Source organism: Octopus sinensis, linkage group LG29, assembly GCF_006345805.1.
Source record: "Octopus sinensis linkage group LG29, ASM634580v1, whole genome shotgun sequence".
Classification (NCBI taxonomy): Eukaryota; Metazoa; Mollusca; class Cephalopoda; order Octopoda; family Octopodidae; genus Octopus; species Octopus sinensis.
This window is the reverse complement of record NC_043025.1, coordinates 4,298,368-4,316,565: the sequence shown is the minus strand read 5'-3', so window position 1 is coordinate 4,316,565 and position 18,198 is coordinate 4,298,368. Positions and strand designations below refer to the sequence as shown.

The 18,198-nt window shown below is 38.9% G+C and overlaps 2 protein-coding genes across 3 annotated transcripts in view; both read right to left on the bottom strand.

Annotated features, from left to right (window-relative positions):
* Nucleotides 1-8,217, bottom strand: part of LOC115226108 (arginine/serine-rich coiled-coil protein 2) — a 47,937-nt gene extending 39,720 nt beyond the window's left edge. The window contains exons 1-2 of one of the 2 annotated variants that reach the window (XM_036514993.1): nucleotides 8,191-8,217; nucleotides 8,021-8,160 (exon numbers count right to left, since the gene is read on the bottom strand). In XM_036514993.1, coding sequence (XP_036370886.1) covers nucleotides 8,021-8,095 — 75 coding nt within the window. In that variant the 5' untranslated portion in view covers nucleotides 8,096-8,160; nucleotides 8,191-8,217. The other variant, XM_036514994.1, reaches the window with a different exon arrangement.
* A 6,599-nt stretch (nucleotides 8,218-14,816) lies between these two features.
* On the bottom strand, nucleotides 14,817-18,059 carry LOC115226231 (retinol dehydrogenase 11). Its single transcript, XM_029797255.2, has 2 exons — nucleotides 17,511-18,059; nucleotides 14,817-15,851 (listed from the first exon to the last, which is right to left on the bottom strand). Exons 1-2 carry the CDS (start codon nucleotides 17,844-17,846, stop codon nucleotides 15,183-15,185), a joined length of 1,005 nt encoding a protein of 334 aa, XP_029653115.1. The 5' UTR covers nucleotides 17,847-18,059; the 3' UTR covers nucleotides 14,817-15,182.
* Nucleotides 18,060-18,198: the final 139 nt, after the last annotated feature.

The following is an 18,198-nucleotide window of genomic DNA, read 5'->3' as shown; positions in this document are numbered from 1 at the left end:
CTTTAAGCCCATCATGTTCAATTAATAGACTGCAATGTTTCTCTGCTTGCATATATTTCTACACACGTGTTTAACCCTTTAGTGTTTAGAGTACTTTGTCAAATGTAATACTTATTTATTCACATTGTTTTGAATTAATTGTGCCTTGTCTCATAGCTTCAAGATTTTGATGATGTGATTATTTATCTTTAGAATGACATTGTAGGGTAGGTGTAAGAGGCTGAATATCATAAGTTTGAACATAAAACAAGGATAATATTGTGGCCAGATATGGCCGGTTTAAACACTAAAGGGTTAACCTCCAGTGCCAAAAGGTAACATAACCAAAACAGACTCAATGTCCAGTCATCATCATCATCATCAACACCCGTTTTCCATGTTAGCGTCGGATGGACAATTTGACAGGAGCTAGCAAGCCAGAGAGCTGCACCATGCCCCAAGTGTCTGTTCTGGCATGATTTCTACAGCTGGATGCCCTTCCTAATGCCAACCACTTTACAGAGTGTACTGGGTGATTTTTATGTGGCACCAGCATCTGTCAGCAATGCCAAATCACCAGCATCCAATCATTTCATTCTGCTTTTACAGCCTCCTTTCTATCTACATCATTTGACCATAGATTTGCACAGAGGGATCAAAACCCACATCTCGATGAGTGTCGGCTCAGTGGTTAGAGCGTCGGGCTTACAATCATGAGGTAGTGAGTTCGATTCCCGGGCCAGGTTGTGTGTTGTGTTCTTGAGCAAGACATTTATAGGCGCAGGAGTGACTGTGTGGTAAGTAGCTTGCTTACCAACCACATGGTTCCGGGTTCAGTCCCACTGCGTGGCACCTTGGGCAAGTGTCTTCTACTATAGCCTCGGGCCGACCAAAGCCTTGTGAGTGGATTTGGTAGACGGAAACTGAAAGAAGCCCGTCGTATATATGTGTATATATATATATATGCGTGTGTGTGTGTGTTTGTGTGTCTGTGTTTGTCCACCTAGCATTGCTTGACAACCGATGATGGTGTGTTTACATCCCCATCACTTAGCGGTTCGGCAAAAGAGACCGATAGAATAAGTACTGGGCTTACAAAAAGAACAAGTCCCGGGGTCGAGTTGCTCGATTAAAAGGGCGGTGCTCCTGCATGGCCGCGGTCAGATGACTGAGACAAGTAAAAGAGTATATAAACCATGCATGTGTACGATTATGATGCAATAGGGAATTCTCTTGCTATGTTTATTATTATTATTAAATCTTACACTTAAAAAAAAAAAAAAAAAAAAACCCCTCTTAATTACCAAGGAACAACAGAAACCAGGTCAAAGTCCCTAATTAATCCACAAAATCAGAATGCTCCTACAGCATTGGCTGAAGATCATAAATTTCAAAAAACAAATACACGTTTACAAAATGGCAAAAAAAAAAAAAATATTGTGGAAGAAACAAAATATATAATTCATGATTTTGTCAAACCAATAAAACTTACCAAAAACCTAAAACTGGCAGGAAGAAAAAGGAAAAGGAAAGAAACGTTTTATTTTTATATATTATATACACATATATACATATGTATATATATGAACTCATCTTGCTAAGGATCAAAAGAAGTTTGGTGAGGATTCACGTTAATTTACAAGTACAGACTTGAATATATATACATATATATATATAGTATGCAGAGTTTAATGTGTATATAGGTGAATATATAAACTCATATTGCTAAGGATTAGAGAAAAATTTGGTGACATAATACGCACATGTACTCTTCATGTAAATTGTATATATATATATATATATATATACACACACACACACATACATACATGTACGTATATAGATATATATACATACACATATATATATACATATTACAAATATATTTATGCATATACATATATATACACATATTACAAATATATATATGTATGTATATACATATATATACACACATATATATAAATACATATTACAAATATATATATGTATGTATATACATATATACACACACATATATATATATTACAAATATATATATGTATGTATATACATATATATACAAATATATATATACATATTACAAATATATATATGTATGTATATACATATATATACACACACATATACATATTACAAATATATATATGTATGTATATACATATATATACACACACATATATACATATATATACACACACATATATACATATATATACACACACATATATACATATATACAAATATATATATATACTTTATTTAAAAGCAGCAGAAATATCACAAAAACTGTTACTCAAGAGTTTCACGTTCCTGTTCGTCAGGCAGATTTTTCTAACAAAACTGTCCGACCAACGGAATGTGAAACTCTTAAGTTTTTGTGATAATTCTGCTGCTTTTAAATAATGCAATATTACTCTACCTCTGGTATTTGAGTACTTTTTTTTTTCCACCTTGTTTCACATTTATGTGCTTACTCCGGTATATACACACACACACACAACATCCTGTCTTCCATGCTGGTATGGGCTAGGTAATTTGACAAGATCCAAAGAGACACATAGCTGTGTCGGGCCCCAATGTCAGCTTCAGCACAGTCTCTACGGCTGGACACCCTTCCTAAAACCAACCACTTCAAAGAGGGTGTAGCGAGCGCTTTTTGTTTTTGTTTCATAAGACAGACTGTACTTAGGCAAAGTTAAATCAAAGAAAAGGAAAAATCCCCTATCAACTAAATGGAAGCATTTGCAAGGGGGCGGTGGTTTTATGTAAGGTACTGAAGGCTAAAGTATGACGGGGACAAACCCTGGAGACACATGGTAATCCTGCATTATACAAGGATGAGGGGGAGTAGCTAAAAGGGACATTCAGATGATGGTGACAGGGTGCTAGAATATATTCTCAAGGTACAAGGTGGTGAGTTTGAAGGGGAGTATAGACTGTGGATTAGAAGGTAAGGAAAGCATGGGCAGGAAGGGAGTGATTAGATGGTGTAGAGGGAGTGTAGAGGTGAATGCGAGGAGTGGTGAACAAGAGTGGAGGTGCGGCTGATGGTAAATAGCAGCATCATTACATATCTGTGGTTAGATCAGAAAGTAGGTAGATAATACGCATGGTGTGAGAGTGGAGGAGAGGAGCAGGTGATGAACTGTGGCTGAGATGAAGATCAGAGGTACACGAGCGTGGCATGACAAAGGTGAGTGGAGGGATGAGAGGGTGTTGAGAATGAGAGCAGAGGTGTTAAACGTGAGGGGTAGCAAACCTAAGATGTAGTTCAGAAGAACAGGAGAGATGACAGGAGGCACAAGAAACGGGATGATCAGTGGAAAGTAGGATGGACAGAGATGCTAATGAGAATGAGGGATGTTCAACCCTTTAGTGTTCGCAGTATTCTACCAAAATTAGTGCTTCTTCATCCACATTGTTTTGAACTAATCATGCGTTATCTTGTAGCTTTGAGATTTTGATGAGGTAGCTGTTAATTTTTAAAACGATATTGTAGGGTTGGTGTGAGAGACCAGATCTGGCCAGTTTGAACATAAAACAAGCAGAATACTTTTGGCCGGATATGGCCGGTTTAAATGCTAAAGGGTTAAGGCAGTGCTCCAGCATGGCCACAGTCAAATAACAAACAAAAGAATACAAGATGCTAGTAAATACGTAAACTATAATTTCATGATGTTAATGGGATTTGATCCTTTATATTTATTAATTTAGCTAACAATAGGCGCAGGAGTGGCTGTGGTAAGTAGCTTGCTAACCAACCACATGGTTCCGGGTTCAGTCCCACTGCGTGGCACCTTGGGCAAGTGTCTTCTACTATAGCCCCGGGCCGACCAATGCCTTGTGAGTGGATTTGGTAGACGGAAACTGAAAGAAGCCTGTTGTATATATGTATGTATGTGTGTGTGTTTGTGTGTCTGTGTTTGTCCCCCTAGCATTGCTTAACAACCGATGCTGGTGTGTTTACGTCCCCGTCACTTAGCGGTTCGGCAAAAGAGACCGATAGAATAAGTACTGAGCTTACAAAGAATAAGTCCGGGGTCGAGTGTCTTCTACTATAGCCACGGGCCGATCAATGCCTTGTGAGTGGATTTGGTAGACGGAAACTGAAAGAAGCCTGTTGTATATATGTATGTATGTGTGTGTGTGTGTGTGTGTTTGTGTGTCTGTGTTTGTCCCCCTAGCATTGCTTAACAACCGATGCTGGTGTGTTTACGTCCCCGTCACTTAGCGGTTCAGCAAAAGAGACCGATAGAATAAGTACTGGGCTTACAAATAATAAGTCCGGGGTCGAGTGTCTTCTACTATAGCCACGGGCCGATCAATGCCTTGTGAGTGGATTTGGTAGACGGAAACTGAAAGAAGCCTGTTGTATATATGTATGTATGTGTGTGTGCGTGTGTGTGTGTGTCTGTGTTTGTCCCCCTAGCATTGCTTAACAACCGATGCTGGTGTGTTTACGTCCCCGTCACTTAGCGGTTCAGCAAAAGAGACCGATAGAATAAGTACTGGGCTTACAAAGAATATTTGTCCTCACCTTGTTTGTTGTTACCACAATGTTTCAGCTGATGTACTCTCCAGCCTTCATCAGGTGTTCTGGTGGAATTTCGAAGCCAACCCTTTATTTGACTAACAGGGTACTCTGTCCTCATTCCTAAGGTATTCCTTTATTTTTGCAGATATTATTTCCCAAGGTCTCTGCTTGGGACTGAACTCAGAATCCAAAGGTTAGTAGCCCACGCTCTTATCCACTACACTATATGATGGACCAGGGGTTTTTCCATATCCTCGATTGCTTTATCTAACTTACTACTGTCAACTCAGATAGCTGGTCCCTTTGTTGGGTTCACATTGGAAAGATGTCTTTCTCCCAAGCATTCTCCACACAATTAATAGTTTTCCATAATGGCACTTCCATGTTTCTGTCTCTCCAAAATCACAAAGCGCAAGAGTACCATTATCCACCTGGACACACTCCTCACATTTTGATTCTTTCTGATACACACTCTTCCGATTCAGAACACTTCACACTTCAAATTCTCATGCTGTAGAAGACTGGAAAATCTCTTCAGATATAATTCTCTTCTACCACCATTTTACCGCTCTTTCCAAGCCTGTCCACCTCACACCTTCACCACCATATCACCCTAAACCAGGCCAGGTTTTTACACCAGCCACAGGTCTGGTGTATGACCCTCTATAGGTTGACCTATAGGAACTTCCAGTTGTCTTCTAAGCTATACGTCACTAACTCCTCCTCCCGCCAATTTGTTCTTATCAGATGTTTCAAATTTCTACCTGTTTGTTGGCTCCTTCAGCTTCCACATCCTCCTCTTCCAAACTGACTTCTTTCTCCTAAGTCCTTCTAGCTCTAAATCTGAAATCACTAACTACTAACCTATGTTAGGTTGTGCATTCTTCAATCAGGAAAGTGTCTGTAACAAAAGCATCTGTCCATCCCGAGGATATAGTCAATCTGTCTCGTGAGCCCACCACGCTGATAGGTCATAAGGTAACTGGCTGGTTTCCTAAAGTTAGTATTGCAGATAATCAAGACATCTGCACTGCAGAACCCAAGTGGTCTTGTTCCCTCCTCAATTCTAGAAACAAAGTCCATAACCATGTAAACCATGGAATCCATTAAGGTTCCACTCAACATATGGCTCAGAAACCTGGACGTTATCAGAGAAGCTTGAGAGGCGGTTGGATGGAACCTACACTCGCCTCTTTATGAGAGCTCAAAATCTCTCATGGAAGCGTCATCCAACCAAAGTGCAAATATATGGGAAACTACCACCTGTGTCATCTCTTGTGAAAGGTGAGAGAGTCCAGTTTGCTGGACATTGTTGTAGAGCTGGAAAAGAGGTAATTTCTACTCTTCTCCTCTGGAAGCCATCTACTCGCAATACCAGAGGGCGCACACTCTTCGAGAGGCAGTTGGGTGGAACCTACACTTGCCTCCTTATGAGGGGGGTCAAACACAGACACACAAATACATACATATATATACGATGGGCTTCTTTCCATTTCCGTCTACCAAATCCACTCACAAGGTTTTCGTCGACCCGAGGCTAAAGTAAAAGGTACCACGCAGTGAGACTGAACCCGGAACCACACAGCCACTCCTGCTCCTCTCTCTCTCTCTCTCTATATATATATATATACACACAGACACCTATATAATACATGTATATGTAAAAACGTACACGCGTGATAATGTGCACATAGACACACACAAATATAGTTCTCCTCTTACACAACTGAATATATTTCTTTCGACACACATGCAATCACATAAACGTGTTTCTAAGTACATTATATATATATATATATATATATATATATATTATATATATATATATAAAATTTTATGTATGCAAAATATATATACATAGATATAAATATACGGGTAAATTTTTAATTTACCAATATATATATATGTACACACATATACATAGGTATATATACATATGCGTTTGTGTGTGTATATATACATACGCGTTTGTGTGTGCATATATATATATAAATTTTTAATTTACCAATATATGTAAACATATACATAGGTATATATACACGTGTTTATGCGTATATATATATATAAATTTTATGTATGTATAAATATATATACATAGGTATATATACATACGCGTTTGTGTGTGTATATAAATATAAATTTTATGTATGTATAAATATATATACATAGATATAAATATACGAGTAAATTTTTAATTTACCAATATATGTAAACATATACATAGGTATATATACACGTGTTTATGCGTATATATATATATAAATTTTATGTATGTATAAATATATATACATAGGTATATATACATACGCGTTTGTGTGTGTATATAAATATAAATTTTATGTATGTATAAATATATATACATAGATATAAATATACGAGTAAATTTTTAATTTACCAATATATATGTACACACATACATATCCGTTTGTGTGTGTATATATATATAAATTTTACGTATGTATAAATATATATACATACGCGTTTGTGTGTGTGTGTATATATATATATAAATTTTATGTATGTATAAATATATATACGTTGATATAAATATACGGGTAAATTTTTAATTTACCAATATATGTACACACATATACATAGGTATATATACATATGCGTTTATGTGTGTATATATATTCTATATATTTATATACATACACACAGAGAATACTTAGACTTATATATATATATAATACATATTCGTTTATATGTATAAATATATATACATAGGTATATATACATACGCGTTTGTGTGTGTGTATATATATATATATATATATATAAATACGGGTAAATTTTTAATTTACACATATACATAGGTATATATACATATGCGTTTATGTGTGTATATATATTATATATATATATACATACACACAGAGAATACTTAGACTTATATATATATATATATATATATAATACATATTCGTTTATATGTATAAATATATATACATAGGTATATATACATACGCGTTTGTGTGTGTGTGTGTATATATATATATATATATAAAAATTTTATGTATGTATAAATATAAATACGGGTAAATTTTTAATTTACTAATATATGTACACACATATACATAGGAATATATACATTACATACACACACGGAGAATACTTAGACTTGTTATATATATACATATATTGTACATATACGTTTATTATATACAAAATATACACCTATATTTACATATATATTTAGACCTACACACAGAGGCACAAAATGTCCGTATAATAAATACTTGCCTATATATTTGCGAAACCACAACTCGGCTTTTAAGTCTCATTATAATAAAACACTGCTGTTGAGGCAACGTTGGTTTTATTCGGGGAGGGGAAAACTAGCTCAAACACAAAATATATACAGCAATAATAACCATTCATTATGCAGACATAACAAATTATGATCACCGCCATCGTAACACATCATCGTCACAAATATATTTATATACATCGTCAGATATCATCACAATACAATGGTAATAGCTAATTTTAAAATTGTATCACCTTTTCACCGACATCACTGTTTTGTTCGGGAGAATCTGATCGATCTCCATCGCTGTACATGGCCAGCAATTCCATAATTCAGCGGATAACATTCAACGTTTTGGTGTCGGATGTTCTGTTTGCCTTCTTCTTGCTTTTTCTCGTCGGTTATGAGGGACAGCCTCGTTTTCGACCTGTAACAAGCCTCGTTCTCGAGTTTATGGTGTCACAGTGTAACGCGGGAGTGAGGAGTTGGAGGAGTAGGAGATAGGGAAGGCAATGACGGTCTCACCACTGCCACCTGCTAAAAATAGCAGTCAAAATTTCCGTATCTGGACAGTTAGAATCCAAGATACCTATTTCTTTATTACCCACAAGGGGCTAAACATAGAGGGGCAATCTTTCGTCTCTAGTAGACCTTTCCGTCGATTTCCGTAAAAAAAATTTTTTTTTTACATATGGGCTTGCGGGAACTTTTGAGGTAATGAGAGCGAAAGAGACTAAGAGAAAGCGATTGTATGACGAGGGAAGTTCTTTTGAAGTTACCGTGCATGGGAGCATTGATGGACATGTGTGTGTGTTTGATGGGGTGTTTTTTACGGAAATCGACGGAAAGGTCTACTAGAGACGAAAGATCGCCCATAGAGGGGACAAACAAGGACAGACATAGGTATTAAGTCGATTACATCGACCCCAGTGCGTAACTGGTACTTATTTAATCGACCCCGAAAGGATGAAAGGCAAAGTCGACCTCGGCGGAATTTGAACTCACAACCTAACGACAGACGAAATACGGCTACGCATTTCGCCCGGCGTGCTAACGTGTCTGCCAGCTCGCCGCCAAGATACCACAGTCTTTGGGCCTTTTGCGTTATATATATATATATATATATATACATATAACCGAAGAGATGGTGTTGTGGATTTCCACTTCGGCATCTGAAACTCAGAGTTTTATCTTGACTATTGAGTAAATGTAACATATTATTTTATAGATAAATTTCCTCTATTTACACAATATTGAGGTCTCTTTCTTTCTTTTGTTATCTTACCGTTTTTACCAATATATATATTTATATATATATGTGTGTGTGCGTGTGTGTGTGTGACTGGTGATACAAACCGTAAAATGTCTATATACTATTGTTAGATGCTACAGAGTGACTCAAGTGCCGAAATTTCGTGTATTCCCATTTATTTGATAAGTTTCACGAAACACTCGGCCCTTGAGTGTCTCTGTAACACCTGCAGATTATCATTATCATTATTTTTATTATTATTATTTATACAAGTCTCTCATTACAGACTAGGTTTTTTTTTGGCGGGGGTCGGGAGTTGGATGGCTAGAACTTATATATATATATATATATATAATTTTTTTTAAAGTGGTGGAAGCTGAAATTTGGGACTTTGAAGAATTTTAAAAATTCTACCCAGGAGCAAATAACATCTGAATCTAGGACATGTCCTGGAAAATACAGACGTATGCCAACTCTGTTCAAGACGCAGCCAAACGTGTTAAATAAAACGAAGGACACATTTAAAAATATAGTCCTACACGTGCAATTGCGAAGGCAGAATTTTCATATTTACAGTATCTTTGTAGTTCATGCTACGTTACAGTTTCACATGGCAGTGAAATAAACAGACACACGTAATGTCGTCTGTGTTTTAGTTAAGGCCGCTTAGGTTCTTAGTTGAACTACCACCGAGGTCAGTTTGTCTTTAAAAATCTATGTAGGTCAGGTCAATGAAGTTAAGAATCGGTCAACCACTGGTAGTTATCTAATATTCTTACAATGCACTCTTAAACGTGCATGGAATTATATTAAAAGAAGAAAAAGATATGGAGCTTACAACGAATGGGAATATTTCTTTAGGTCGTAATAAAATTCTTAAATATAGAACGACGTATTGAACTAGGATCTTTTCGGTTTGACCGGCAGTTTTTTAAAAATAATTTCCACGTAAATAAACACTTTTAAACTTCGTATTCTGGTAGAATGTGTTTATAAAACATCTTTTTCTCTTGGCTTTATTGAGAAAATTCTATAGTTTGTAAGATATTTGTTGTTTTTTTCTTCAATTTCTGCAATTTCAACCAATCAATGGCGTCTATTGAGGTGAAAAACATTCTGTGCCGTATTGAATATGTCCCTCGTTTAAGAAACAGATTTGGGCGAAGTACTTTTATTACAGCTGTCTCACTAGGAAGATGGCATCTGAGGTACTCTTCCCAGGTACAAAACCACTCCTCTAGTTTAATTCTATTTCTAATCAATTGAGTAACTTTCATGACTGATCTAGTGATTTAATGCCTCTATCTAAGGCATCACCTTTGCAATTTAATTTTCAATCTCAGACATCTATATATATAAAACTCAACTTGTGTGTCTGTGTGTTTAACTTCCCGGCACATCTCCTCCTAGCCAACAAATCGTAGAACCACCAAAAGTGGGTCACTTAAAGTTTAGGCGAATGAAAATTGAACTGCGCTATTTCTGTTCCGAAATTCATCTTGCAAGTGCAAAAATCGATAAGGTGTTTGTTTAGGCCTTATACCATACTCAGTCAGTTGTTTGTCGTGAACTGTATTCACCACGCATGCAAGCATGCGTAAATTGCATGAGAAATAAAAAAGGAATCGCCGTAAACACTGTAGAAATTCAGCAAAGAAATGAATTTTCGGGATGTAGCCTAGAGGGTTTTTTCGTATTAATCGTTTGGACTTTGTGAACACATACCAATTGTTTTCATAACATTTTTAACGCTTTGAATTAAATGTGACCATTTTGCGTTGAGTCTGCAGTTTGAATCACTTTAACCAAATTTTAGCAGGCCGGATTTTTGATCATCACGATACATCGCCAGCGACACCCTGAAACTCTCCCCTGAAATCCCCGTTGAGCCGGGCAATACTGCTAGTACATAATAAAACACATGTGACAACATAATAGTGTATGTGTTTATGTACCAATTCCTTCTTTGTTAAATGTTGATGTCTGTATATATACAACTCTAAGTTAGTATCACCGAGGAAATGACTAGAGACCGAGACCTTTGGAAGTATGCTGTGCGTGAGGAGACCTGGCAGGACAAGTGAGGCCATAACCCGTGGCCTATACCTGTGATGTAACCAGTCCACTTATACATTCCTTTTCTTCTTGGGACACAAAACTCTACTTGTGAAGACCTGTTGAAGCAAGTGAAAATCAAAGCCGTAATCGATCAACATCAATGGAATTTGTAGCTGTGATACCAGTGCTGGTGGCACGTAAGAGAACCATCCGAACGTGGCCGTAGCCAGCACTGCCCTGACTGGCCTCCATGCCGGTGGCACGTAAAAAGCACCATCCGATCGTGGCTGTTGCCAGTGCCGCCCCGACAGGCTTCTGTGACGGTGGCACATAAAAAGCACCATCCGATCGTGGCCGTTGCCAGCCTCGTTGGGCACCTGTGCCAGTGGCACGTAAAAAGCACCCACTACACTCACAGAGTGGTTGGCATTAGGGAGGGCATCCAGCTGTAGAAACATTGCCAGATCAAACTGGGCCTGGTGCAGCCTTCTGGCTTCCCAGACCCCAGTTGAACCGTCCAACCCATGCTAGCATAGAAAGCGGACGTTAAACGATGATGATGATGTACTTGTATGGTGGGCGTGTGTACATAGAAGTGTAGGGAGTCGGGAAGCGTATGCAGGTTCCTATACGTTGGGAAACATATAAATGTGTGTACAACTATATGTGTTGTTATTTTTACCTTTGTATGTATTAGAGAGGTTTGTATAGATGACATTTTTATCATTGATTATTTGGTAGCCCACATGTGTACCAAAGTGAATGATATATGTATATGTGTGTGTGTGTGTGTACTACAGTCTGTGTTGTGCTGAATCTCCCTGAGAACTCTGTCAAAAGCACATGTGTCTATGGAGAGGTCGGCCAAGTGCATATTAATTTCATGAGCAGGCTGTTCCAGTGATATGTATGTATGTATGTGTTTATTGGACACCCTGCGGGATGAAAAACAAAACCCATCAAAGGGCGGAGGAACTCTTGAGAGTCAACGGCCATCCAATAAATGTCTTAAGGCTGTATCATGCGCGGGGACATAGAAATAATTGGACTGAATACCCAATCGCGCGGTTAAACCATTGGGAGTGAAGGACTCCTCGCCTTTGCTAGGGCATGCTTCTAGGAGAAGGTAACTCAGGTAACTGGGATAACTCCGACATAAAACCTGCGGCTCAGTGGTTACCGATGATGTTGACTTGTTCTTCTTTTCGGACGGACGTGCATACAGACAAGTGAATAGTTTAAAAAGCACATTACGTCACAGCAGTGCTTTTCAAACTTTTTGCTGGAGCAGAACCCCAAGGAAACATTCCACTGGCTCGAGGAACCCCTGTGCAATAATTTAATAGTCTTATGCACACATATCTGCACAGGAGACTTAAAAATTACTGCCGATTTTAGCAGTTTTGTAACTTCTTGCGGAACACCTGGACTGTACTGGTGGAACCCTAGTTGAAAACCACTGCTTCACAGTGATGATGAAAGAAAAGCCCCTCGACTACAACAAGACGACCAATGCTGCTGTTGCTGGATGCATTGTTGGTGCAGTTGCTACATGTATAGCTAAAGCTAGTGTGATCGTAGCTGCTGCCACTACTGATGTTCCCGCCTCCACTGCAGGTGTTGCTGCCACCGCTACCAATGGAGTTGTTGTCAGTGTTGTTAGCAGCATCATCATCATCATTGTTCGACCGTGGTCGAGACAATGGAATTTACCATGCTACGCCAGACTTCATGGTCCATCATGGCATTACGGAGGCCCTGTTGCTGGATGCCTGTATCCCTGGAGATTACATCAGGGTAGGAGAGTGTGCGCCCTCTGGTATCGCAAGTAGATGGCTTTCAGAGAAGAAGAGTAGAAATTACCTCTTTTTCAGCTCTATAACAATGTCCAGCAAACTGGACTCTCCTACCTTTCACAAGAGATGACACAGGTGGTAGTTTCCCATATATTTGCATTTTGGTTGGATGACGCTTCCACGAGAGATTTTGAGCTCTCATAAGGAGGCGAGTGTAGGTTCCATCCAACCGCCTCTTAAGCTTCTTTGATAACGTCCAGGTTTCTGAGCCATATAGTAGAATTGGTTCGACTGTGGCTTTGAAGATTTCAAGTTTGAAGTCTCTACTTAGATTTGATGACCAGATCTTATGCATGTCATAATAGGCTGACTAGGCCATACCCTTTCTAGTTAGAAAGTCTTCTCCAGATGATGATATGTATGACCCAAGATATTTGTAATCAGAAACCATATATAAGGGCGCTTTGTTGAGAGTATGGATGATGCAATCAGTTAGCAGCGGATGTGTTGTTAATACTATTTCTGTTGTGGTTGTTGTTGTCATTGCTGCTGTAGTGGGTCTCTGGATACCAAAGCATCATTGTAATAGGGGGCTACAGCATCGAAGATTCCTCTACTGCAGGATAAGTTCAAAATCTTCTTGCTTAGGTCGGGAGTAAGGGGCTTTGGTAATGTACAACATTCCATTTGGTTTGTGGTAGGGTGTGTATGAACTGGTACCCAGGTCTAATCATCATCGTTCAACGTCCGTTTTCCGCGCAAGCACGGGTTGGACGGTTCGACCGGGGTCTGGGAAGCCAGGGGCTGCACCAGGCTCCGGTCTGATCTGGCAGTGTTTCTACAGCTGGATGCCCTTCCTAATGCCAACCACTCCGCGAGTGTAGTGGGTGCTTTTTACATGCCACCGGCACAGGTGCCAGGGGAGTCTGGCATCGGCCACGATCGGTTGGTGCTTTTAACGTGCCAACGGCACGGAAGCCAGCGCTGGCATCGGCCACGTTCGGATGGTGCTTTTTATATGCAACCGGCACAGAAGCCAGCCAAGGCGGCGCTGGCAACATCTAAAGAGTTAACAATGATAAAGTTGGTCTCAATAATAATTTTAAAGCTAAGCGAACTAATTAGGTCCTTTTTAAGCCTATCTAGGGTATGCCCATTAGTGCCTCTAGAGATGGCTAAAGTGTCATCTCTGTATAAACCAAAAAGGACTGACAGGGGCTTCTTCATTAGGGTGTCCAGTGTATACAATCCTATAAGGTCGCAGATATCCATGCTGTCAAATGGTCCCATCACCATATCAGAGGGGGCTACTGAATCAGTTTATTGAACCCAGACTGAACCTTTCTTGAACTGATTCCAGTTTTGATAACGATCCTCACCCTGCACCCCATCTCATTTCTCTGTGCGTATATGCAGGTGTATCTATACAGGTATATGAATGTATATGTATTTACATGCATAAGTGTGTGTGTCTGTATTAGTATTTATGTGTAAATTGATCTATTAGTCTTTCTATGCCAGAAATGTCACTTAGCCATTCAGTAAATTGAAATCAATAATACAAATACCAGCTTGAAATAAGTACAGGAATTTAACCCTTTAGCATTTAAACCGGCCATATCCGGCCAAAAGTATTCTGCCTGTTTTATGTTCAAACTGGCCAGATCTGGTCTCTCACACCAACCCTACAATATCGTTTTAAAAATTAACAGCTACCTTATCAAAATCTCATAGCTACAAGATAATGCATGATTAGTTTAAAACAATGTGGATAAAAAAGCATTAGTTCTGGCAGAATAATGTGAACACTAAAGGGTTAAATCTGATCTACAAAAAACCCTTGAGAGTAGGGGCCCATTGTGGTTGCTGTCCAATGACTGAAACCGGTAAGAGAAATAATAAAAACAAAAATCCAGAACATTATCCACAAGAAAATAAATAAATAAATAGAGATTTGGATCTTTGTCCTTTCTTTTATTTATTTAAATCGGATCTCTAAATAATTTTATTCAAATTTTTTGGAAATTTCATACATAACAGTATACCAGAGACCAGTAGGTTAGAGGGGTCATCGGTGGTCATTCACTGCTGATGAACCTTTGAAGCCGGCAGGCATCAGGTGTGCACAGCTTTTGATTGGCATCATTTTTCACAAACAAGTTGGAGTTGGATTTTCAATCTTTCTGATCATCTTATTCAGACAATATTAAATCACAGTTCGTTTTGTGATCTGATCTTTTATTACCTGGTGGTAGGACTAGAAGGTTAAGTTTTACCTGGAAAAGTCTCAATTCATATCTCTAAGTAATTTTATTCAAATTTTTTTGAAAGTCCGCACATATCCATAGAAACATCCCACATTTTCTGGGCCAAAGTTTTATTCTTAGCACATGCAGACATATTCTTTGAAATCTCAACATTTTCGAAATAACAGCCACTGACCTTCTCCAAACTTGGATCAACAGCCATGTATACAACAGTTAACGCTGCATCCTTGGACGTACGACCAATTTTTGAGGATGCCCAACCTAAACTACGGAAAAATATTTTTCTAAACATGGAACAGTCGCCAACATACCATATACCAGAATAAACATAACCAGGATTCATGCTATTGGCTGTTACATTGTCTGCAGATAGCTTCTCAGCCAGGACATTTGTTTGCCAGATCTGAGCAAGTTTACTAAATGCATAGTCTTTCCAGTTCGGAAATTCAACACGAGGTGAGGACGATGAATTATTTGGATGAAAAGAAATCTCTGATTCTCTTACTGAAGCATGCATTAAAGAGCTTACATTAATTATGCGGCTTGGCGCAGATTTCTTAAGCAAATCCAAAAGCATGTAGGTCAGAAGGAATGGTCCAATGTAGTTGGCACCAAAAATAAAGTTGTGTCCCTGTTTTGTTGTCTTCCCCTTCTCTGAGTTAGCGCCTGCATTGTTGATCAGGACATCAAGTTGCTTTTCTGTATCTATAACCTATAAGAGACAAAAAAAAAATAATATATTTCTTTATTGCCCACAAGGGACTAAACATAGAAGGGACAAACAAGGACAGACAAAGGGATTAAGTCGATTACATCGACCCCCCACCCAGTGCAAAACTGGTACTTTATTTATCGACCCCGAAAGGATGAAAGGTAAAGTCGACCTCGGCGGAATTTGAACTCAGAACGTAACGACAGACGAAATACCGCTAAGCATTTCGCCCGGCGCGCTAACGAGTCTGCCAGCACGCTGCCTAAATAATAAACAGAATAAATTTTTTTTTTATATATTTTATTTTTTTTTTTAAAGTTTCAGCTCAGAGCTGCAGCCATGCTGATGCACCGCCGTTTCGCGCTACACTGTTATTACTAGGAGCCTCCTCTAATATGTGGCACTTGATGAAGAATGGAGTTTGGTATAGCTACCCTCATTTGCAACTCTTGCCGTGAGGTAGGCTCATCTGGGACTCTCGACAGGAAGAGGTCCAGCTTTGATTTAAAAATCCCTACATCTACTTTGTGCAAAATTCCTCAGACTCTTTGGGAGAATATTAAAAAGCTGTGGGCCCTTGAAACCCAGGCTGTTGCAGTAACTGGTCCCTGAAGCGTGATAGCATTGCTGGGATCTTTGGTACTATGCAGTGTCGTCCTGTTCTGGCATTGGTGTAGCTTTCAATGCCAAAATTTGGCACAGCATCACAACCATATGTGCGTGACATGGTGATCTCATATCAAGATAAATAGCACATGACCTTGCAGGTGGGGCCCAGTTAGAATTTACTTTGTGTTTTTGTGTGTTATATACTTTAAGAAAAATTATTTATTTTGTGTTTTATTTACTTTGCTAGGTAGTCGTTGTAGGATCAACTAGTCACGACTAGCTAGAGCGAATTCGTGTGTGCGCGCACCGGGGCCACTGTTTGCTAGTAGTACCGGGTATATGTACCGGTGTAAGTACCGGATACATTTCAAGAAAGTGACTTTTTATATATGGGGTGTTAGGGTTAGGGGTGGGAGAAAAGGGTTTCTGTTATCTTCAGAAATGTAAACAAAGCCACTTACGGTACCTATACCGAAGGATCGCCTTTTTTTTCTTTTTTTTTTATTAAAAGCATGCATTTTTCAAGGAGAGGTGCTGTGAAACTTCATCAGCCCCACAACGAAGAAAGCAAATGTGAAGAGGGGGAAACTAGTGCTATACAACAAAACTTGGCGATCTTTCGTCTCTAGTAGACCTTTCCGTCGATTTTCGTAAAAATTTTTTTTTTTACATATGGGCTTGCGGGAACTTTTGAAGTAATATACATACATATACACATACACCGAGTAAAAAATTTCAGTTATCTCTTTCTTTCACACATTACTCTGTCTCTTCACACACTAACAGAAGCACTTCACTTACACAACATACTGTCTGTCTCCCACACCCCATCAAACACACACACACACACACATGTACATCAATGCTTCCCATGCACGGTAACTTCAAAAGAACTTCCCTCGTCATACAATCGCTTTCTCTTAGTCTCTTTCGCTCTCATTACTTCAAAAGTTCCCGCAAGCCCATATGTAAAAAAAAAAAAATGTTTTTTACGGAAATCGACGGAAAGGTCTACTAGAGACGAAAGATCGCCCATTGCCCAAAACTTACCTCTTTCGCACATTTTCGGACACTGTCCAGGTCAGATAGATCCAAATGGACAATACTGACCATTTTCCCATCAACACCAGTTGAGGAAAGTATTTCATCGACTGCCGTCTTCGTCTTCGTTAAGTTACGGCATGCTAAGATGACTCTGGCTCCTCGCGAGAGGAGGTGTTCAGCCGTTGCCTTTCCGATCCCCGAAGAAGCACCTGTAATTAGTACGGTTTTACCATCCACCCTAGCTTGGCTGTCGTATTTTAATGCTTTAGAATGGCATCTAAGCCATGACAATAAATAAGCACCCAATGCCACGCCTGCTAGTGATAATATATATATAATCATGATCGTTTAATTATTTCGTTTTGTTTTTCTATCTCATGCAATTGAACTGTTGGGGGTCCAGCTTGCCATGTTAGCGTGGCGATAACTACTAATGTCCAGTACCGCTGCTGTGGTCTCCTTTAGAGAGAGACATAGAAATATTAATATCTCAATTTTTTGGAAAACCAGTAAACAATGTAAACAATCCTTCGAACAGACGGTCAGCAGCGCCGCCTGTTGGCTTCGGGCTGCGCTACGTTGATAAGGGGACAATACTCTGAAACTAGTTTGTAGATGCCAGACCGGCAAAGGGAAGCGGCCGACCCTTGGCGATAACTATTTATATATATATACTCTTTTACTCTTTTACTTC